Source organism: Camellia sinensis, chromosome 8, assembly GCF_055761805.1.
Source record: "Camellia sinensis isolate YWXY chromosome 8, ASM5576180v1, whole genome shotgun sequence".
Taxonomy (NCBI): Eukaryota; Viridiplantae; Streptophyta; class Magnoliopsida; order Ericales; family Theaceae; genus Camellia; species Camellia sinensis.
Genome location: NC_138968.1, coordinates 176821088 through 176844877, shown reverse-complemented (window position 1 = coordinate 176844877; position 23790 = coordinate 176821088). Strand labels below are relative to the sequence as shown.

Below are 23790 nucleotides of genomic sequence, written 5' to 3'. Positions count from 1 at the left end.
AAGTGCTTCGAATGATATAATAGCCCCAATGAAGTGTTTCGAATGAGTATGGAATTATGACTAAATGCCTCGAATGCTAGCTATTACGGACTAGTAACAAGCTTCGAAGGTAGTACAAAGGATCAAAATCATATTTCGAATGTTGAAAGTGCCAACAAAGGATAAATTACATCCTTAGAAATACTCAGCAAAGTTTCGAAGGTTCACAACCACCATCATTGTTTCTTCGAAGCTGTTAATGCAAGATGGAGTGCTTCGAAGCTTACAAAATTATGGCAAAAGAGCCTTCGAAGCAGCTTTTGGCCAACATTATAGTTATTCACATTTTGTATGTTCTGGTTCATACATAATTAATAAAAATATTAATTTTGTGCTTCGAACCAGTTATTAATTCTTCGAAGACATCAAAACTGTTGTTCTTCGAACCAACTTATCATGCCAAAAACAGGCATTATTCGACAACTAATTAATTGTCATTTTTACATATATTTGAAGAGATGTACACATTTCGAAAGTTTTCAAAGCTCTATACAGTTTCGAAGGTGAAGTAATCAACCTTCGAATCAACTCTTGATGTTTCGAATGTATCTTCAAAGCTTTATACAGCTTCGAAGGTGAAGTAATCAACTTTCGAAACAACTCTTGATGCTTCGAATGTATCTTTGATGCTTTGATTGTGTACATACAAACAACTGGCCATCAATTTGAAAAGATAAGCCATTCTCAACCATTTATTTAAATGTACAGGCTTTTTCTAGCCAAATTCATGCATTTTAAATGGTCATCCCTTGTTCTTAGTGCTTCGAATTCATAAGAACAATTTGTTAATTTTATTAGCCACATCATCAAAATTATATTTTAATGTGAACCACAAATCCAAAAAGGATTTTGAACACCAAAAGTCATAGTATAGTGTGACCATGAAAATTCATACTTTTTGACATTTTGAAAAATGTCAAAAATTTTGAATTCATGAACAGCGGCTTGTTCATTATTCTTGACCATGTTTGTTTTAAAAATATGACTTTTGCTGAGTAGATTTTCATAATTATTTGGCAAAGTGGGTTGTTTTTCCATGTTAGCCATTAATGGCTTATGAAAATCACCCATAAATATGTTATTTTCATGACTTGACTCTCTAAAATTTGGTTTTTGGACCTCCCGAGCCATGTATAAAACATCATTCTTAGCCAAATTTGGCTCAAAAACATGCTCTTTCGTTATGTTAATTTCATAATTTGGCTCTTTAAAAACGGACTCTTGAACCCCCCGAGCCATTGATGAAATCAACTCTTTACTTTTGCTATTTTCAACCATGGAAAAATTCTGAAAAAATTCACCAATTCCGGCCATTAAAGCCTCAGTTAAAGACTTGGTAGTGAGAGTTGATAACTCATCATTCCATTGGTGAATTTCCATATCAAGTTGATGAATTTCTCTAATTAAATGGTGTCTTTTTTCTTCCACCAAATAATATTGTAATGGATGAAAGTTTATTTCATCAAGAAAATGGATCTCTTCTTGAAGATCCAAAATTTTTCTTTCACGCCAATATATTTCAAATTGACAAGTTTGAATGGCGAAATCCAAATCGTTTGTCATTTCTTACACTTGGCAGTCCCACTGGGCGTGCCAAAAAATGTTGGCTTGGCTTATTTTTCCTACGAAGGAAAATATCATAAATGCGAGCGTGCCAGCAAAGATTGAAAAATCCTTACAGATTAAATTCAAGCCAATTATCAAGCGATTGTGTTGACGGTTCTTTTGCCTCAACGAAGAGGACTTCAAAATTGTCAAGTGTAGAGAAAAGAAAAAGTAAAAGAAGAAAGAGGGATGGAGAAAGATGATTGAGTGAACAATCAAAATAATAATTACTTACCTCTACTCCTATACTTCGAAAAGGAAGTGCATAAAATGCTTCGAAATGGAAATGCTGAAAATAAATGCTTCGAAATATAAATCTATGTTAAACTACTCCTAAGATAAGGAAAATGACAAGAAATATTGAAATCAATTGTCTTTGATTATGAATTCTGGATCCTTTACAATGTAGCCATTAATGGCTATTTATAGAGAAAAAAATACAGCAATAACTACGTAGTAACTACCCATTTCTTCCATCTTCATTCTTATCTTGCCATGTGTCCTTCCACTCATCCACTTTGTCCTTCCACTCATCCACTTTGTCCTTCATATTCTCCATTATCTCTATAACTTCTTTTAACTTCCAAATGAATAAGAGGATGCCACGTGTCCTGCAATTATATAAATAATAAATAATAATAAAAATTGCAGATTTATGGTGCTAACACTTGGATAGTGAAAATGTCCTTGATTTGGTGAAAAATTTAGTTCTCTATTAATTTTATACAAGTTTGATGAAAGGATTTGACCTCATTTTCACAAAAAAAAATCATTAAATTTTAGAGTTTGGTGAAGAATTGGAGATGCTGTAAACAGTTAAAAATTAAAGAGTAATAAATGTAACTAAGAACTTACAATTCAATGTTGAATACTACAAAAGAAGAGCTCCTTTGAATTTGCTTTGTAAGAACTAAGGACAAACTTCATTTGCAGCAGAAGTAATTAGAGCAACTATAAACAAGTTGTGATTGATTTTGCTTCTTAAATATGAATATAATAAAACAAATAGGACTGTGTATGGTAGTGATTATGACAGATGTATGGCATAGATATAAAATGGTGAATTTTTTATTTTTAGTTTTATTTAGGTAAGGGATTTCTTTGAAAGTAAAAGGATAAAAATGTAAAATAGCAATTACTGATCTCAAACCCTACAAATGAAGATCTTTAAATTGGACATATATTTAATGCAAAAATCAGCATCAAAAGGAATATATTTTTGTGAAAGTATAATGGTAAAAAAGTGACGCAATTAGAGATTAATTTTATTTTGATACCACTCAAACTTTTAGTATATATTACAAATGTGATTCAAATATAAATTTATAAAGAAAAATCAAATATTTAAATATAAAAAAATTTATGCAAAAAAAAAGTTGTTGAAATGTAAACAATTGAATAGAATGTATATTTGAATAATTTATTGTTGTTTATAACTTAAAATCTGAATATTTAAATTTTATTTATAAATTTATATCTAAATACCATTTATGATGTTTATTGAAAATTTGTATGGTGTGCAAATAAAATTCCCTAAGCGGAGATAATTAATCTGTGAATTGATTTGACATTTATTTTAATGCAAAAATCAGTAATAAGAGGAGTATATTTCACTTGGATCACAAAATTATGAAGATTATCTTTCTATGAAAATAAATAAAGGGGTAAAAGAGTGAAGGGTCTTGATATGTATGAGATTTCTCTGAAAATATAATGGTAAAAAAAAATCAAATAAGAATTTGAAAGAGTCAAACATTATAAGTGGAGTGATTAATTCATAAATTGATTTGACACATATTTAATGGAAAAACCAGTAGTAAAATGGCTACATTGCACCTGTGGCTACAATGGAAAGGATCTGACACACTAAAAAAATTAATAATTAATGTCCATTTATTGATTGAACACCAAATGCACAATGCGACATGATAAATACTGTATTTTTATATAATATATAAGGATAAATATTGTAGTTTATACAAATTATAATGTGTATATATAAACAACAATTAAAAATAATTTGGTTGTGCATTTTATTAATAAAAGTATTAACATTTAATTTAATGCATAAATTTAATTAATTGTTTTTTTTTAGGGGGTATATATATATGATTGAAATTTATCTTATTTGTTTGCTTTTGGATATTTTATATTTTTTAAATTAAAATAGTAAAATAACAAGGTTTAATTTAATGTGTATTCTCATAAATATTATAAAACATCCTGGTTCAAAAGGGCAAAATTAGAACTTCATTTTATAAATATTGTATATTTGGTGCAAATTAACGATGGTATAGCAACAACTCACTGCTCAAACCTTCGGCAAAAAACATAGCATAGCCAAAATGAGACCATGTCACATGGAAATCAATAGGGATTTTAATTATATGTTAATCTACGGAGAAAAAAAATTAATTAAGCATATGAAATCTAGAAGGATAATTTATATGCACTAAACTTAGCATAGTGTATGAGCACCTTAATAAAAGGTAACAGTGTACTTCAAAAAGTTTAAATGCAATTGAAGCAGGAGACTATTAGAAAAAGAAAAAAACATAAATACAGAGAGTAGAAAAAAATAAAGAATGCATACAAAAAAGTAGTACAACTCTTTACATGTGCATAAATACAAAAGCCAACAACTTTAACTGTTTAAAATATTTGAAAATTATGTTTGGATCTTAATAACAAGTGCATTGAACAACATGCAATATATATCTATATGTAAGGAACTACATAATACAAAAATCTAAGACAAAATGAGGCACTACTTTCATCATTACACAACTCAAACTCAGAACCATCATATCTCTTTATAAATTCTTCTTCTTTTTTAGCAATATCTTCTGAGATCTTTTTTTCATATTGAATAAGTAGCTCTAGCTTTGGGTATTCATTGAGTAGAGCCGACAGAGTTCCAGTTGATGCCCTGTTATAATAGATCTCCTCCATCTTAAACCGTCGAAAGAATTACTCTATTTCTTCTTTTAACTGAACAAATTCATTGATAGGTTCACTTGATATAGATGGCTTGGAAATCTTAGAACGATCGGGATTAAAGGCAACACAACAAGTTGTTGATTGATTAGTTGATGGAGAAAATGCAGCCTTTTGCTTGCTATTGCCTCCAATAAGAGGCCATGAATGACCTTTCATATTTAATATATGATTGCTGGAAGCAAGATAAAAAATAAACAAAAGGGGCAAATATGAATATTTTGAAAAAACAGTTCAAAATATAATGAATTTAAATAGACAATATTCACATTAGTTTTTGATGTTATAGGTTTTCAACCAAGACATTTTAATGAATATGAATGCGATTCCAAGGCAATAAGTTTATCAAAGAATATTTCTTTCACAGTGCGAAAGAAAAAAGAAAAAAGGAAAAGATAAACAATTCATTCCCATGTTTGGTTGTACACTTTGAAATACACATTCATTCCTATGTTCTGAGCACATTCATTCAATTTTTTTTTTTTTTTTTTATAATCAAAACCGGTCCACCAATGTAACCGCCCATTAACAATCCCAGGAATAACCCATTAAACCCCCCAACATCTCATAATTTCAGACCAAACCACCCATCCAAAGAATTTGAATATAATAACAATAATCTTACAACATACATAATTCATCTCATATCCTAAACATATTATATCCCATTATATCCAAATCCAATTTGGACAACTAAACAGGGCCTATATGGTTAGAACCAACCAACCAATAGAGTAATCAAGTTTACAACTTAATTATTGGACTACAATTAACTACAAAACAAAGTTAATAATGCAATTAGAATTCGATAGCAACGAGAATAAATTTGCAAAAGAATGAGATTAATCTTGGATTTCAAAGATGATAATTTGAAGAATTCTTTTCAAAATGAATTTTTTTTAGTGTACTAGAAAAAAAATCTCAAACTTGTTCATAATAATAATTATAAATGAAGAATAGTGTATTCCTCTGTTATATAAACACCTAACATGCAAAAGGTAGTAATATTAAGCCTCAAGTTCAACTAAACAAACAACAAGGGAAATTGAAGGATTGTATTATATATACTGTTAGGAGACTTCACAATTGTTAACAAAAAATACACATTATCTACACGACATTATCTGTTGCAAGTTGAAGATGAAGTCATTAAATGAGTAGAGGACAGCCCCCCCTTGGAGTTATATTTGACCCACATAGTTCTCTTAACTCAAAGTTTGGTTGTACACTTGAAATACACATTCATTCCTATGTTTTGAGCACATTCATTCAAGTTTTTTGTGATCAAAACCAGTCCACCAGTGTAACAGCCCATCAACAATCCCAAGTATGAAATACACATTCAAGTGCTTTTTAAAATGTATTTCAAAACAAAGAACAAAAAAAATAAATGGGCAGTCAACATTAAGCATGAAAATTTAATTGATATTACTGAGTTTGCATATTAATTTAAGATATTTGGCAGAAGAAAAAACAAAATAATCAATTGTGAAATAACTTCTTCCAAACATCACATTTCTCTTTCCCACCTCCCAACATGTAGACACAAAACAAAACATGTATTTTGAACATAATTAGAAATGCACTAGATAGATAAGAAAAATGCAAACAAAAGTGCAATTGTGAAATTATACCAAATGTTTTAGACTTGATCATTTGAAATGCAAACATTTGTTTGTTAAAATTAACAAATTGTTTTCTAACTCAAAAGTAGCCTACTTCATAAAGGGTACACTTTTTGTTGTATAATTTATTCAATGCAATTTTTGTTTTGTCTAAGTTGAAATAATGAGCATATAATGCTTGAGATCATTATAACGATTATCTGAAACATTATGTGTGCAAATTATCAAGTAGCAATTACCTTTAATTTGTGGTTTCAGAAATTATGATAGCTAAAAATTAGAAGGTACTTACCTTGATCTTGTTAATCCTATGCATTTGAGAAACTATATTGTTGTCACAAAATCCATTATTTCCCTGCAATAGAGACCGAGAAAGTGTAATCTTAGCCTACAACAACTCTTTCAAATCCCATATTTGTGCACACATAACCAGTGAAAGAAGAAATGCATATCCATGTCTAGATCATTGTTGTTATACACCTGGAATTTGTTTATTAAATGCTACACAAATGAAAAAAAAAAAATGAAGCAAGTAACAAAATCTACTAACGGTAACAGAGGAAATTATAGAATTTATTGCAAACTCACATCACAAAGAAATATGAAACCACTAAATATGAAGCAAACCATTGGCTAAGACTCCAATGGCTATGTATAGTTTTCCTCACATTTCTATTTAACGCTTCATAGTGGCCCAAGTCCCTGACCCCAATCAAATTAAAACATGATTCATACCAATGTGGTATAATTATCTTTTATGAATGAAACTCAAACAAAAGTCATTTCCAAAAAAAAAAAAAAAAAAAAAAGCAGCAATGAAGAGAAAAGATTGGACTTTTAACCATTCAAATCGACGTTTAAAAGTGATCTTAAGAAATTGTTGAGGTTTATTGAACTTTTCACACAGATGATATATTTTTCAATTTAATCAAAGGAATAAAATTAGTAATAATTTTTTAAAAAAAAAGTATGGCAACTTTTTGCAAACCCATTTCACAAAAGACACCTAATGAGGCAAAGAAAACCATTGGCCAAGACTACAAGTTGCACAGTTTTTCCATACCTAAGAGTGGAATAAATAAAAAATTATTTAAAAAAAAAAAAAAGAACCAATAAAGGAGAATACTTAATAGAATAACAATTAAAGATAAATTTTGTTGCCCTAAACAAATCCCAACATAGGTTAGGAATTTCAACAAAGCACAATCAAATATGTATAATATCATAGGTATCATAAAACATCCTGGTTAAAAAATAAATAAAAAAAGCAGAAAGTTTATCTTCTACATATTATTTCAGTAGGTTAGGAATTTCACCGAAGCTCAATCAAATCAACATTTCATAATATTTTAGGCCTTTAAAAATCCACAACAATGAAAAACAAATCAATGAAAACTTCTTTTACCCAAAATGAATAAGCCACAACATACACACAATAAACATCATGCAAACAATAATAAAAAGAACAAAACCCTAACAAATTAACAAAACCAAAGAAAATTAAAACACTTTACAAACCCTAACTGGATCAAAAGGAACCTAAAATCGAAATACCTAACATTCTTCATCTATGTCTTTACCTTAATAGAAGCTTGTGTCGTATTCTTCCATCCTTGGGCTCAATTTCCGTTTGATTCGCTGATGAACATTATGAACACCCACAAAATCAAACAAATCGACACCACAGAGGAGACGTCATCGGTGGTTGCCATAGGAGAGAGGAGGAAGGAGATCAGTGAGAGGAGAGAGATCACCGTTGAGAAGAGAATGGAGGGTTCTCTGAGACAGATTATAGAGAGAGAGAGTGGGTATACTATAGATCCTTTGATAAACAACTGTAAGCAATTTGAAGTTAGTTTTCCATCAACACTCTTGCATCCAAGAGAAGAAAAGCTATAAAGCACAAGGCCAAAATCGACTTTGCAACTATTCAAAAAATACTGTTCATATTTGGTAGAAACTGCTGTTCACTTTGCATCCGTACTTTATATATATTGTATAGATATGGATATAGATATAGATATATAAAGAGGCTAATTTACATTTCATTTTTTTTTCTTTCTTTTTCTCTTAGAAAAAAGATATTTAGAGAAAAATATTAGGAAAAATGGAGATTTTTTTTTTATATAATTATAATAAGGGTGAAATTTTGAAATAATTATGAAGTCCTAAAATTTGTATTTACATTTGATTTTTACCGGAGAAATTTTTCACTAGATAATATGTTCAAACTTCATAATAATCTTTGTACATCGTCTTGTCAAGAATATAATATTAAAGTCAAGTTTGACTATCTTAAATAAGTACACACTTTTTATCTTTTTATTTTTTTCCATCACATCATCTCTCTACTTTTCTACACATCTTTTCATAAAAAAACAAAAAATACACTTATTTAAGTCATCCCAAACAACTCCTAAGATTATTCCTCCGTAGCAAGTTTAAACCTTTAGATATATTAACGGTCAACAATTCAAAGGATGCGTGTCCTACTAGGCCAAGAAAATTCAGACGCTCAACACCTTGTCCATTGGATGATTAAATTATTATTTTTTTCCAGATAATTTTATGTGTCTTTCACAGTTAACTTTCCAAAAAAAAAATAATGAAAAAATGAAAAGAAGAAGAAGTTAAAACTTTCTTCTTCTTTTTTTTTTTTTAATAAAAACATAGGAAAGCAAAAACAAAGCAAAGCACTAAAAAACAACGCAGCCCAAAGCTTGCACCAAAGGCAGAGGAGGATTGATCACCCAATTAAGTGGAAGAACACCAGATAGAGAAGCCCTAGCTGGCCTTGAGATTTAGGGAGTTCAAGACGAATTTAAAAAATGAGACTCTCTTACATTGAAAAAAAAAAAATTATAGATAAAACGATAAGTTACAATTTTTTTATTTGTTTGTAGTCACAAAAAAATTTACTTGCACATATAATCATTAAAATTATAAATAAAAATTTACTTTCATATATTAAGATAGAAAGCAATCATTACAAATATTTGAAAAAAATAAAAATCTAGTCTTGTTGCTTTTTTTTTTAGTCCCATGTTCTATTAAGCCTATAGTATTTAAGCTTTTTTTTTTTTTTAAATATCTAAAACACAAAATTATATTTGGAACCCCTAGTTGGGACCCAAGGCGCAGGCCTTCCTTGCCTGTCCTCTGGGCCGGCCCTGTCTGGCAGTCTAGTGAGCTGCCCCATTTGTTGACCGAGGAGACCAAAGGAAAGACTTAACATTCTAATATCCTCAATAATAGGAGCACAAGTCCAAGGAGGAACATCTTCTGAGACACACCGAAATGACAGATTTGTTGTTCCCATGGTTTTAAAAACCGGACCGGACCGGCCGGTTCAACCGGTGACCGGATGGGGTTCCGGTCCGGTCGACCCTCTTAAACCGGCCATTTGAAAAAACCGGCCTATTTTTTGAAAACCGGTGAACCCACCGGTTAAACCGGTGAACCGGTGAACCGGGTCGAACCTTCTTTCTTTCTTATTTTATATATAATATATATATATATATATATAATAAAAATTTAATTGGAAACTCTCTTTTAAGGGTCTCCTCTTGTGAGGAATCCCATTGAGAGCTTGAAATTATTGTAAAAGCTTCTATCTATTTATAAGAAAAAAATTCTTCCAAAAAACTCAAGAAATCTATGTGGGATACAATCAAATTCATTAGAGGGAAACTTAAAATTTGATATCCCTCCAAAAATTTTGCTCTTCTTTCAATCAAAGTGTTTGAATTAAAATCATATGGAAGGAATATTAAATATTTAAATTCTTCTTCCAAAATGAAAATTAATAATATTTTTAAATATATTTTTATATTTTTCAATAAAAAAAGTATTAAGAGAAATATTTAAGATTATTAAAATTTTTAATTTATAATTTTATTACTTATATTTTTATTTAAATATAATTTTAATATATTTATGACGTCACGGTTCGATTCCAGTTCAACCCGACGGTTGAACCGGTGACCCGTCCACCCGATCATTTTTCCGGTTCATTCACCGGTCCGATTTTTAAAACATTGGTTGTCCCCCTCAATTTCTACCTGAGAAAGATTAAGAGCTCGGCCATGAGGCATGCCTTACGAACCGCAAACGCCTCCCCTTGCATGACAGATTGCGCTGCTAGCCTCTACACAGCCCCATCTACCAGCTCACCTTTCCAATTCCGAAACAACACCGCAATAGAAGCCTTGGTCAAGCCGTTTTCCATGGCCACATCACAATTCGCTTTAAAACAACCTGGCCAAGGAGCAGTCCAACCTACATTTGAAGCGGCCACTGGTGTTTGATTGAGGCCACTCACAAAGCTATGGCGAGGGGCCACTGTAAGAAACTCCAAATTATCCCTAGCAGCTTGGAAAACGGTAGACAGCAAACTACAATCAAGATCTTTAAAGAATAGGACATGAAAAATTATATATATATATATATATGTATGTATATATATAATATGACAGAATTGTTTTTAAAAAATATCTTACGCGTCATACAAATTTCAAAATGTCTTTCTCTTATATTTTTGTTTGAGAGTTGAGATCACTTTAACTATTGATGGAATGACTGAGATCATTTGCCAAGAATTTGATTCCCGCCCATTACTCTCCTATTTCTCATGTACTTGACCTTTTCTTTCCTTTTTCCTCTCATCTCTCAAGATTTTCAAAAATGCCCAACAACTATGCTCAATTTGTGTTTTCAACGGAGAGATGAGCAACCAAACTATGGTTTCTTTCAAAGCCTCTGATTTCTTCGATTGCCCAAGGTTCATGTATATATGTTTAGATTTGTGTTTTTGTTTTTGTTGGTTGACTGTTTAATTGATAGGAAGCTTTACAATATTTATACTTTTTTTTCCATGATAATGATTTCATTTAAAATTTGTATATTGGAAGGATCTATTTTACAGATTTGTGGTCACTTTATCAATGCTTGGTGTTGAGTTCAAAAGTTGAATAAATTTGTAAGGCCGTTTACATTTCGGTATTCATTGATTGTATTTTTGATTTTCTGAGTGAGTCTTGAATTATTATCTTTTACTAATAATTTTGATTGGGTCTCTGATGTTGTCTTTAGAGTTCTAGGGATGCTTTGTTTTGTAAGAGATTATGATTCGAGTCCTCTTGAAGTCTTATTACTGGTTGGAGCACGATCAATTATTTTGCTCTCTATTTTATTTTTGTTTTTTAGGAGGAGATCCCATTATAAATTTTTGTTATTGTTTAGATTCATTTCAATTTCTGCCCAAAACAAAAGGTATTTTATTTATTTTGGGTTTTTATTTATTTATTAACTTCCCCTTATTTTAAAGTTGTTCCTTAATATTAACATGATCAAGAAAGAAACCCCAAGCTATAACTTATTTATTTTTATGAAATTGAATCCACTATATTAGTGTTTCTTTAGAATTGATTATGGCATGTTCGGAAAAAAATAACTAGATTATGCGTAACTGGACTTTTTTCCTAAGTGAATTGTATAATCTTATTTTGCACTTTGTAATTCTACTATTTCTTTTATTACCGCATTTAATTTTGTATTGTTGCTGTTGTATTTTGAATAAATTTGAAATAATTGTCAACTAATATAAAAAATCCTGATATCTTTGAATCTAAAAATTATTTTTTTTATATTACATAACACTAGCGGGTGTTAATTTCAATTTTAATTTTTTTATATTGCAGAACACTAACTGATATTCATTGTTTGATATTTAATTTTAATTTGATTTTTTTGAAATTACAAAACACACTGGTTAGTGTACCTTGTTTGTGTAATTTTTTTTTAGATTATAAAGTATTAACAAATATACAATAACTTTGATTTGTGTGTTTTGTTTTGTGTTTATAATTTTTTCTTGACTTGCTCAGCAAAAACGCTTTTACTTTTAATTTTTGTGTTGATATGAAGTTCGCACTTTAAAGTCATAAAATTTGTTAACAAAAACAAATGTTTATGATTAATTTACTTGCCGTATTTTAAGTAGTTGATTGAAAAATGCCTATTTTCAAAATATACAACTAAACATATTTTCAAGTTTAAAAAATAAAAAACAAAACAAAACAAAACTTTTCAAAACTAACCATACCTCTATTCATATTTTGACTTCAAATTTATAGCAACAAATTGAATAAATTACATTTTAACCAAGTAATTTTATATCCAATTACATTTTGATATCACCATTATTTACACTTTGCCTCTTGTCATGGGCCATACACTTTAACATAAAAAATAATTTCTTTTTAACACTTGCCAAACATAATTGGATTCCAGTTAATCTTTTTTTCTTTTTTTCATTTGTCATTATTAAAGTATCTCCAACGTTGTATCTTTTTTTTCTTTTTCTTTTTTTATCAAATTTGAATAAAAACTCTATCTAATATCACGTGCTCCAACCAGCTTTCATTAGAACACTGATCAACCGGAAAAACAACCGGAAGAATGTCCTGCTAGTATAATTTTTTCACAAATTTTTGCAAAAAAGTAGTCGTCAGACAAAATGTCTAGCCAATCGTCCAGTGATACAAGTCCAATGGTTATGAACAGTAAAATGATGAAAGGTCTGAAGCATTCTCAATTTGGTAAAAGATTTGTGATATCCTCAATTTGATATTCATCTAATAAAACCGTTGATGTAGGAAAAATGACAATTTCTCAAAATTTGATAAAAGAATTGATGACACGTTGAAGATGGTCTTACTGGACTGCTTATAACTCAATCTGCATCCAAACATTCAGTGCAAACTCTTAATTATCAATTTTCAACTTGAAAAGAACTACACCTAACAAGCCCAAAATGATACCAACAAAGCTCCTTTTATAGGTGAAACCAAATGGAGCCCGAGTCTCCCTTAGGCAATAGAACTTTTGTATATGTAAAAAGTATTTAATAATGACACAAGGATTTTCACATTTTGAAGCAGTCTTTAGTCTCTGAACTTATGGTTGGCAAATATTCAAAGTAATATTTTGCCCCTTCCACATCGTGGGAGAAGGCAACTTTAGTGTTGACTTTCTCAGAATCAGTTTCCATTGTACCAAAATAAATAAATACAATAAATTAAGACCATCTCCAACGGTTCATCAAACCTGATATCAAATTCAAAATTTGATGAAAAAACTACTTTTTTGAGCTCCAACGGTTTCACCAAATCGATATCAAATCGGGAATTCAACAAATCTTTTATCAAAACGAGAACAGGCGAAGCATTTCACCAAATCACTGTTCCTGACCGTTGGGAGAGACCAACCGGTCGACCGCCTAAAGGTTCAAACGGTTCGAAGAAAAGGTTCAAACAGTAAAAATATATATATATATATATATATTTTGCCTAACCGGTCGACCAGCCGGTCGACCACTAAAATGTCCAAAAAGTTCAAAAAAAAAAAACAATTCGCTTAACCGGTCGACCAACCGGTTGTCCCCGGCACAAATTTGATGAAAGTGCACCGTTGGAGCGAGTGGTATCAAATTTGGTAAAATGGGTCATTTTTTACTCAAATTTGGTGAAAAATCTAATTCACCGTTGGAGATGCTCTAAGATGTTATGAATTTTAATAATCTCTATTTCATGCACAAAACAGAAATCTTCAATTCATTACCCATATTCTCAACTATTCTTTTTCCAAAATTAAATTGGCTCTCCAATTCTTGCTACAAGCAAGGCTCTCTTCTCCCTCTCCAACGTGACCACAAAAATAATGACACCTCAACAATGATGAGAAACAAATTGTTCAATGAAAATTCATCTCATGAATATACAATATCCCAGAATCCTAACCACAATAACACAAAAAAGAAAGGCAAAACCTAAAATCCAGTGCCATTTGCAAGAAAAATGACCTCAAAAGTCCACTCACCAGAATAAAGCTAGCACTTATTTCAACTAACGAAACCAAATAAACCATAATTGTCACAATCGAAGGCCTAAAGTAAAAAGTGGAAGGGGAAAAAGAATTGCAGTCTCAAATTTTAAGCAGCAGCCAAATTTTGTTTTCCCAAGGGAAAGAAAATACCAAGCAGATTGCAGTTGCACGACTGGTTCAACAGTTCTTTAGCTCCACACCCACCACAAAACAGCATAGACGAAAGTAGAACCACCATGGGTAAAAATTATTAGATAAAAATCATACAAATCAATGCCTATAAACGTATTGAATGTGCAGAATTCATTATTTACAGACTAAGCAGAAAAGTTGAGATAGAGTCTCATAATTCATGAGACATGGTGAACAATAACTAAAACATAAACAATGGATGAAGATTGATGGTCTCCAGCACTCAAGATAAATTATAATGAGCAGCAAGCTTATGGAACGTTTAAACACACCTTGGGGGGACCTACACCTTCTGCAACTGCTTAACACGTTCCATTCTAAAGTGCAACTGTTGGCCTCTACTACCTTTCCTACTAACTGGCCTCTAATCAGAGGGCAAGGTTTGCAAGTGAGTTGCATGAATTAACCCACCAGCATCAAATTAAGAACTCACTTCACCTGTGCATCTAGATGCTGATGAAGCAAAAAGAACTCTAACCACAAAATAAACATACTACAAGGAACATAAAAGCACTCACAAATAATACAGGTTCATTTGTCCAGAACGCATAGCATATATAAACCTACACACTAAAATTTTCAAGCTCCATAATAATAATAAAAAAAATTTAAAAATTAAAATTTTTAAAAAAAAGGGCAAATACATGCAGAACAAGCTGTAGATGGAAGAAAATAATTTCCTGATGACCTAATGAGGCTAACCACTCCGACCAAACCAACATCCAACTCACAAGCATCCCAAAAATACAAAATTTTTAAAAAAATCAGAAGAAAATCTGGAAAAAGAGATAAAAATCACTTAAAACACATTTTAGTTACAAAAATCAAAATAGTTCATCTCTCCACAAAATCCAATAGTTCACAAGTAGAGCATTTCCCTCCCAAGTTGTATCCAACAGACACAGATCAAAAGAACATGCATACATTTATATGTGTACATAATTGTACTTGCATTATTGCATACATATAATATATAGGAATATACTTCGTGATAACTACATACATATAGCAGCCTTGTCAATAAACCTAATAGCATGAAGTAATTACGCACAAATATGGAGCCATCCCAACCATGTATTGGAAGCATACCATGTGTTAAAAAGATCATAACCAGAAGCAAGAATGAAAAACATTAAGCATCTCAAGAAAGTAACACAAAATATTTCCGATACCTATAACAGTAAAATATATATAATAAAAAAGCACAGATGATATATAGGTTTCTGATCCAAAGTACAGAAACTGTCTAACTAGTCACTTCAGCTACCACAATCATCAAGGAACTACATGTTAAGTAACAGATGAAATGAAGAAGTGCCAAAGTAGAAAGTACAGCTAATAAAATTCATCAAGGCAGAGTTCAAAGTGTCTGCATTCACGAAATCACCAGAACCACTAAAAGCAACTGCGCCCAACAAGCTGTCATACACTTGAATCAAACATCCATTGGCAACTCAATCCATCAATCTACATCCAACAAGCAAAACAGATGTCATGCTAACTGGAAGCAAATTATCAAACGAACAATCAAGCACCGAGAAAGCCTCCATGTAGCAACAATAAGGAACATAACAAGCAATTAAGACATTCATTACAAACATGTAGAATTGGAATATCACAAAACAATAGTATTTTGCAAAAGACATCCAAAGATAAAATACCAGGCAAACAGAACACCATAAACATATAGTCAATATAATTTCAGCAACAAAAACAGCAACAAAAGTTACACACTGAAGACAAGGGAAACCACTTATGAATAGGTTCTCATTTGATGGGAAAAATATATTATCCTGCAAAACAATAAGGGTAAATTACACTTTTTACCCCTCAACTTCCACCTGAATTTAGGTGAAAATGAAAGGTGAAAGGTGTAATTTTGTCAATAATTTTTTTTTCCCACATGAGCACTTATTTATAATAAAGAGTTATAATTACATATAACAATACCACAATTCCAAGCAATTGCTTCGTTATCTAATATGCCGAAATCTACAATATATTACAATATGGAAGTGGATCAATAATAAATTAACAAGAACAAAGACGGGAAGAGAAGAGGAAAGGAATGTAAGGATGGCAACGGAGCAAGGTGGATTTGTAGTGCCCTGCCCATATCATATCCGGTAGGGGGGGTGGGGGTGGTTGGTAATAATAAAAGTAAGAGATGATATGGTATATTACGGATAATGATTAATTAGTAATGAAAGTCAAGATGTAAGATGATAGGTAATTAAGTAAAACTGAGTGTTAAAGTACAATATTTTATACCTATACAAAGAGATTTAATAAATATAATCGGGGCGTGGGCGGGCTAGAATGGGGTTGGGAATGAAAACCCATCCCCTCCCGCTTCCTTATTAGGGCAGGGTGGAAATTGTTATCCTTGGGGAATCAGGCAGCTTGGTTGCACAATTTTTAACCAAAAAAAACAAAAAAAAATTCAGACTACTAACGATATAGAAGGATTTATGCCTAAAGTTTAGAGCTTATTTTAACCCAAATCACCACCACGCCAACCATTACAACTAAATTTAACCAAAACAACCTGCAAGCCAATACACCCTAAGACGATGCTGCCCTGCTCGAGTTACACTCTTCACTAATGTTTTGAAATCTAGTCTGCTAAGCAAAGCAGAAAAAAGACAAGAGCAAGGGTCATGTTATGTCATTGAGAAGATATAAACATTAGGAGAGATCTATAAGGAGAGTTTGTGAGATTGAGTGAGAAACTCTTGTAATGCCTCTATTCAAATCTCGGTGAAATCGTATTGACTCCATGAATGTAAACCACGTAAATATTTTTGTATTGCTCAATGTGTTTTCAATTTTCTTCTCTGTTCTAGCTTCATTGTTTGTGCGTGTGTGATTGCTCAAGTCTTGGAGACTGGTGTTTAATCACTGCAATGCTAACAACCAATAATGCTGCTCATGCATGTCAATACCAATAAAGCCTCAAAGAAACACAATTAACAAGACAAAAACTTAAATAGCAAACCGCACAATCAAAGAACTAAAAAAATACCAATCAAGCTTTGGTCTCATCTGCTTGACAAAATATAAGTGAAAAATACATCTCATCTTTGATTTAAGTCATTCATAATGAGAAGAAGCTCATTTCATACAAAATATAAGTGACTCAAATCCATATGACAATATAACACTATCAAAGGGGGGAAATTGTCTTTCAACCAAGGTTTTAAGTATCAGTTACGAACTGGCCAGTTTGAATAGATTTTTTGATACCTGATTTGGATACACCCCAATGATGATGATACAAAACTGCTCTAAAACCAACTGGTTCATGTTACAAATTAGCCTGAAGCAGATTCACCTAACAGAACTGATCTAGTTCACTGAGCAAACTTCAATTGGTCCAACAATTAACTGACATGCAACAAGCTTCCAATGTTCCCAAAAGCTTAGGCCCTGTTTGTTTCCAGAGATGGAATGGAGGGGATTGATAGTGAGGGGATTAATAGTGAGGGGATTGTTAGTGAGGGTCGTTTGTTTTCAGAGATAGAATGGAGGGGATTGATAGTGAGCGGATTAATAATGAGGGGATTGATAGTGAGGGGATTAGTAGTGAGGGGATTAGTAGTGAGGGGATTAGTAGTGAGGAATTGTTAAATTATTTTTATATAAAATAATAAAACAAATAAAAAAATATAAAAAATTAAAAATTATATTTTTAAAAAAATTTCCAATATATAAAAAATAAAAAAAATAAAAAAATTTCTAATCCCCTCACTATTTTTCTAATACCATCTCTACCTCCTCACTATGAATCCCCTCCCCAAGGGTATTAGTAATACCAAGGTATTAGTAATACGCTCCCTATCTCTCAAAACAAACAAGGTATTAGTAATACCAAGGTATTAGTTAGTCCCAAGGTATTAATAATCCCAAGGCTATCTCTCAAAACAAACACCCCATATACTAATCCCAAGGTACTAGTAATCCTAATCCCTTGCTATAACCCAAAACAAACGGGGCCTTAAGTTGTTAGAAAATATGCCCAATAAGTATATCAACCTATCCAACACTCTCCCTCACATGAAATCCCATCTTGCACGTGGAGATACAAACATTCATACATAGAAAGAAGAAAGAATGTAAACAAGAAAGAAATAATGCAAACGGGGAGCAAATACAAACGGAAAAAAGTACGTTGATTCAACACACACAATCTTCAACCAGATACAAAAAAAAAAACTATGTTGATTCAAAATAAATGTGGTTCTAACACATCAATGTCATTGAACATGTGACACTCAGCAGGTTCAATAAGCAACTTATCACCACTCTGTCACTAATTACTTTGATGTTGTTTGATGATTTACAAAAGAGTAATGATATACAAACAAAAAATTCATACACAATTTCATATAAGTGATGACATACAAACAGAAAATTCTTACATAATGATGTAACTCAATGTGGACCTTTGACTTTAAAATAAAACACCCATCAAGATGACTTCTATTCATGAAAATGGCCCTGCCACATCAATCTTGTGAATTTTTTTGTATGAATAGAGTTTTCTTTTACAAAGCACCCTAGTACACAATTGAATAGTGCAAAAATATAGATGTTTAGTATAAAAGTAGATATTAATCTACAATGCACGGGCTCAAACACGACACGAACAACCCAACATAGCAAAATGCAAGACACGACATGCAAGGGTCAAACCCAAAATATATAATTTTGTAAATTTATTATATATCATATATATAAGTATGTTTATAAGCTTATCGATTGATTAGCATTTGTAAGTTATTTCATACTTATAATAGGCAACAAAAATAAACTTCTATATATCAAAATATTTATTAAAATGTGGCAAGCTGGGCTTAAGAGGGTGAAATAAAATGATGCATATCATTAATTTATTTCACACTTTCCGATAAGTATCGCTTGATACTCACAATACCATTACACTGCAACCGTTACTGTTATGTGTCCCGCTACTGTGATTTAAAACCATGTTTTCAACTAAAATAATAAAACAGCATTCTCTACACGATGAAACGTGACCTTAAGTTATTAAGCTCATCCGGTTCACTGCTGCAGAAGAATATCAAAATACAATCCCGTATTCAACCACAAATGCTGAAACATATGTGCCAACACAACAGACGAACACACATCAATTTGTAGGTATAGCCCAACCACCAATGCATTTACCAACCAATAACATGAGACAGAAAGAATTTCAATGCAGTAACCACCAGAACAGGCATATCATATACCACATGAAATCAACAGGACACCAAAAACATACAATTCCAAACAAATCCAGTATGAGAAAATTTGGCAAAATTGAATAGAAAATTGACCACGTAGCACCCAAAATACTTGTTACTTACTCACAAAGAACACATAAAACAACAAACTTTCAAAAGTTGCCACAAAATGAACAAATCATAGAAGAAAACACAAAGACAAAAGCCTCGAAGAAACACAATTAACAAGACAAAAACTTCAACAGCAAACCGCACCATCAAAGAATGCAAAAATATTCACATCAATCATAATCAAAATAAGAGAAAAAACAACCAAAAAACTGGCACCAAATGTCACAGCACAAGAGAGATATCCGATGTTGAGAAAACCAAAAACTAAATCTAAAAAGAATCGATTGAAATTTATAAGAATTGTAAGAAAAACTACCTCAATAGTATGGGGGGCCACTTTGGTACATTCCCCCAGGTGGAACTCTAGTGGCAGGTGATGTTCCAGCGGGATGGCTTTGCTGGCTAGAATAACCGGAAGACGACAAACTATAATGTGCACTCTCAGGATAACTGCCAGAAGGCATCCCACCTGAGCTAGGTGGCAACCCATACAATGAAGATCCACGGCCAGCACCACCCAACCCACTTCCAACGCCACCAAAACCGCCCCCACTGCCACCCAATCCCCCAGTGGCACCACCTAATCCTCCATATAGAGTAGAACCAGGCCCACCATAATGAGAACCACCATAAGGACCACCCAACCCAGAACCATAAGCACCAGTAGCACCCAAAGAAGATGGTGCTTGATTGCCCATGGAGGACAACACAGGACCAGCAGCAGCAGCACCACCCACCGAGGACAATCCAGGAACACCACCCATTGATGAATTCAAAGGATGATGACCCTGTAATCCACCCGAAAACCCACCATACGAACCAACAGGCACGCCATACTGTGCAGCGAGCGAACCGGGCATAGAAGAAGGTGGATGATGCATCCCAAGCCCATTTCCATGAGCCTCACCAGGAACCCCAGTCGGCCCCTGAACCCCCCCAGCCCCTGGTGCAGCAACAGGCATCTCTGGCTTCCCTTTCTTCCCATCAATTGCCAATTTACAATTCAATTGATGCCCATCAATCGTCTTAATCGGATCAACCAGCGAAGCCCTAGCAGCCTCAATAGTCTTATAAACAAACAAAGCATACCCTCTTGACTTCCCAGTCGCCTTATCGAAACCCAAAGGCCCTTCCTCAATCTCCCCATACGATAAAAAATGCGCCAACAATCTATCCCCAGGCATATCATGAGGCACATTAGCCACATAAATCTTCCTCGCCGACACATCCACACCCGAATGCGGATTCACAGTGGGTTGAATTCCGGCAGCAGCAAGCTGCGTAACGGTCATTCGACCATCAATTTTCTTACTAGGTTCCTTCAATGCCAACAAAGCCCCATCAACATGCTTGAAAGTAACAAAGCCATAACCTTTACTCTTACCTGTGGCTTTATCGAGTATCACAACGCCTTCATCGAGGTCTCCGTATGCGGAGAAGAGAGAGCGAAGCTTCTCGGTTGTGGTGTCCCAACCGAGACCGCGAATGAAGAGCTTTCGCTGAGCTGGGTCGCGATCGGCGATTGATCGGACGGCGTCGAGGACGTCGAGGTGGCGAACGGCGGCATTTTTTACGATCTCGAGGAGCTGTTCGTGTGTGAACGGTTCGATGATCTTCCGAGCGTCGTCGACTGTGACCTGGTTCGGCCCGGCGTCGGAGTCCGGTAGTGCGACGCCGTTTTCATCGAGCTTTCGCTTCTTGATTGGGTCCATTTGGGGATTGAGATATCAAACAAGAGATATGCTCGTAGAAGAAAATTCCCTTCTGTAAACCCTAACCCTAGGAGAGAGAGAGAGAGTGAGAAGAGTAAAGTGTGTTGATTATGGATAGACATGTGGAGAAGACAAGCAATTGGATGTTGGGTTGGCCTGTCAGAACGAAGACGTTGGGCCTCATTGATTGGTTTCGATGGCTAAACTACGAAGCCCAACAATACTTTCTTTTCTTTTCTTTTTTTTTCTCTTTTTCTTTTTTCAACAAAAGTAAAAATTACACTTTTCATTTAGATTTTTTTTTTGAGAATTTTTTTTTAAGGTCCCTAATAATAACAATTTAGAGCATAAAAGACATCCAAAAAAATTGTGATGCATCAGGTCCCTGAACAACTTGGCGCGCGTTTTTAATTATTTTGTGGACCAAAACACCCTTGCCAAAATCAACACAGAAACGAAAGTCATTCCGACGTCTGAGTTTCATTCCAAACATCCAGCATCTTCACGAACAGGAGAATAGCAGAATTAGGGTTTCAACATCATCTGCACCATCGACATTAGAGCTTCGTTATCTTATCCAAAAATCATTCTCATTCCTTCCTCACAAATTTCTCTGACCTAGGTTAAAGCTTCGTTTTCACTACACATCATCATCTTAGTTCATCTTCGTCACGTCGCATCTTCATCTCGAGCCATATCAGCTCGTCATTCAAGTTTCATCCTAACTCTGGTCAGTTTTTCTACAATACAACTAGATTTTCTCTGGAAACACAGTTAATAACATTTTATAATAACCTTCCATAAATTTGGGTTTCAATTTCGTAATAAAAAGCTACCTGAATTTGGAAAAAGTTATTTCTGTGTGTTTTGAACTTATTCTTAAACATGTTTGTGTGATTTTATCTGTAAATTTCTCTGGCATTTGAATTTCTCTGATTTTTGCTTGATGTATGTTTCTTCTTTCAATTTTCTCTGGCATGTTTATTTTCACAAAAACAATTTTCTGTGTTTTTATCTTATTCTTGAACATGTTTCTGTAATTTTGTCTATAAATTTTCCTGCTCTGTAAATTTCTCTGTAATATGTATTTTTAATTGGAATGTCTATCTTTCTCTGGAATGTCTATTACTCTATTGCCTCTGTCTAAGTTTCTCTGGTATTTATAATTTTCTCTGACCACATCACATCACTTTCCTCTCTTGTGTGTCTCTATCATTTTTAATTTTCTCTAAAATTTTAATATTATGGACTGGAATGAATGTTTCTTCTTTGAATTTTCTCTGCCATGTATATTTTGAGAAAAAGTTATTTCTCTGAATTTTGATCTTATTCTTGAACATGTTTCTGTGATTTTGTCTATGAATTTCTCTGCTTTGTAAATTTCTCTGCAATATGTATTTTTCTCTACAATGTCTATTACGCTCTTGCCCCTGTCTAAGTTTCTCTGGTATTTATAATTTTCTCTGACCACATCACACCACTTTCCTCCCTTGAGTGTCTCTATCATGGTTAATTTTATCTGGTTGTGTATGTAAATTTCTCTTGCATTTTAATATTATGAATTGAAATTTTATCTGAAATGGAAATTTCCTTAAGAATGTGTAATTTTCTCCGGAATGTGTATTTTTCTCTGGTATGTTTATTTTGTTCAATTATTGGTTTCAATATGGTGTAATTCTCAGTGGCATGTTTACATTACTTTATTTATTTTATCTTGCTAATGGTTTCAGTACCCGCGGGATTATTAACAGTACCTTTTTTAGAGAATGTTAATAAATTCCAAAATCCATTTCGTCGTCCAGTCGCGACAACCGTCTTTTTGATTGGTACGGCAGTAGCCCTTTGGTTGGGTATTGGTGCAACATTACCTATTGATAAATCCCTAATGATGTGCGCAGTACAAAGTTCATGATGCAGAACTCATTTGGTTATCCTATTAACTTGGATCATCCGAAATAAGTATCTTCAAAATTTGAGAATCCCAATGATATTGTCTTTTCTTTTTTTTGCTTGCCATGTTTACTTTTTTCGATCATTTATTTTCTCTGGTATGTTTACTTCTATATGTAATTTTAACAATTATTGAAAATTTCTCTCTCATGTTTATGATGTTGTGTTGATTTTCTCTGACATTTAATTTTTAATGTCTAATTTTCTCTGGCCCGTCAAATTTTCTCTAGCATGTCCAATTTTCTGTAATTTTTTCTTATTTGTAATTTTCTCTGACATCTCCAATTTTCTCTTTTCTGTAATTTTCTCCCTCATCTGTAATTTTCTCTGACATGTCCAATTTTCTCTGGGATTTAATGTTGACATCTTTATGTTTTAATCATTGTCTAGAAATGGCAAAACGTAAAAGCAGCGAAACACCGGAAA

At 32.8% G+C, this 23790-nt stretch overlaps 1 protein-coding gene and 1 long non-coding RNA gene across 3 annotated transcripts; both read right to left on the bottom strand.

The window, feature by feature from the left end:
- Positions 1–4213: 4213 nt before the first annotated feature.
- LOC145797338 (uncharacterized) lies at positions 4214–6654 on the bottom strand. Its single transcript, XR_014338752.1, has 2 exons — positions 6559–6654; positions 4214–4816 (listed from the first exon to the last, which is right to left on the bottom strand). It is a non-coding gene; the product is annotated as an uncharacterized LOC145797338 (long non-coding RNA).
- Positions 6655–14000: 7346 nt separating this feature from the next.
- On the bottom strand, positions 14001–21589 carry LOC114279256 (UBP1-associated protein 2C). Of its 2 annotated transcripts, none has more exons than XM_082884191.1 (2): positions 20019–21542; positions 14001–14336 (listed from the first exon to the last, which is right to left on the bottom strand). In XM_082884191.1, the coding sequence occupies exon 1, from the start codon at positions 21412–21414 to the stop codon at positions 20020–20022; it is 1395 nt and encodes a 464-aa protein (XP_082740317.1). In that variant the 5' UTR covers positions 21415–21542; the 3' UTR covers positions 14001–14336; position 20019. The 2 variants fall into 2 exon arrangements, with proteins under 2 accessions (XP_082740317.1, XP_028077287.2); XM_028221486.2 differs by lacking the exon at positions 14001–14336 and adding an exon at positions 15505–15809 and having other exon boundaries at positions 20019–21589.
- Positions 21590–23790: the final 2201 nt, after the last annotated feature.

Excerpts from the sequence above, each read along its gene's own strand:
- LOC114279256 (XM_028221486.2), bottom strand. The coding sequence starts at position 21,414 with ATGGACCCAATCAAGAAGCGAAAGCTCGATGAAAACGGCGTCGCACTA.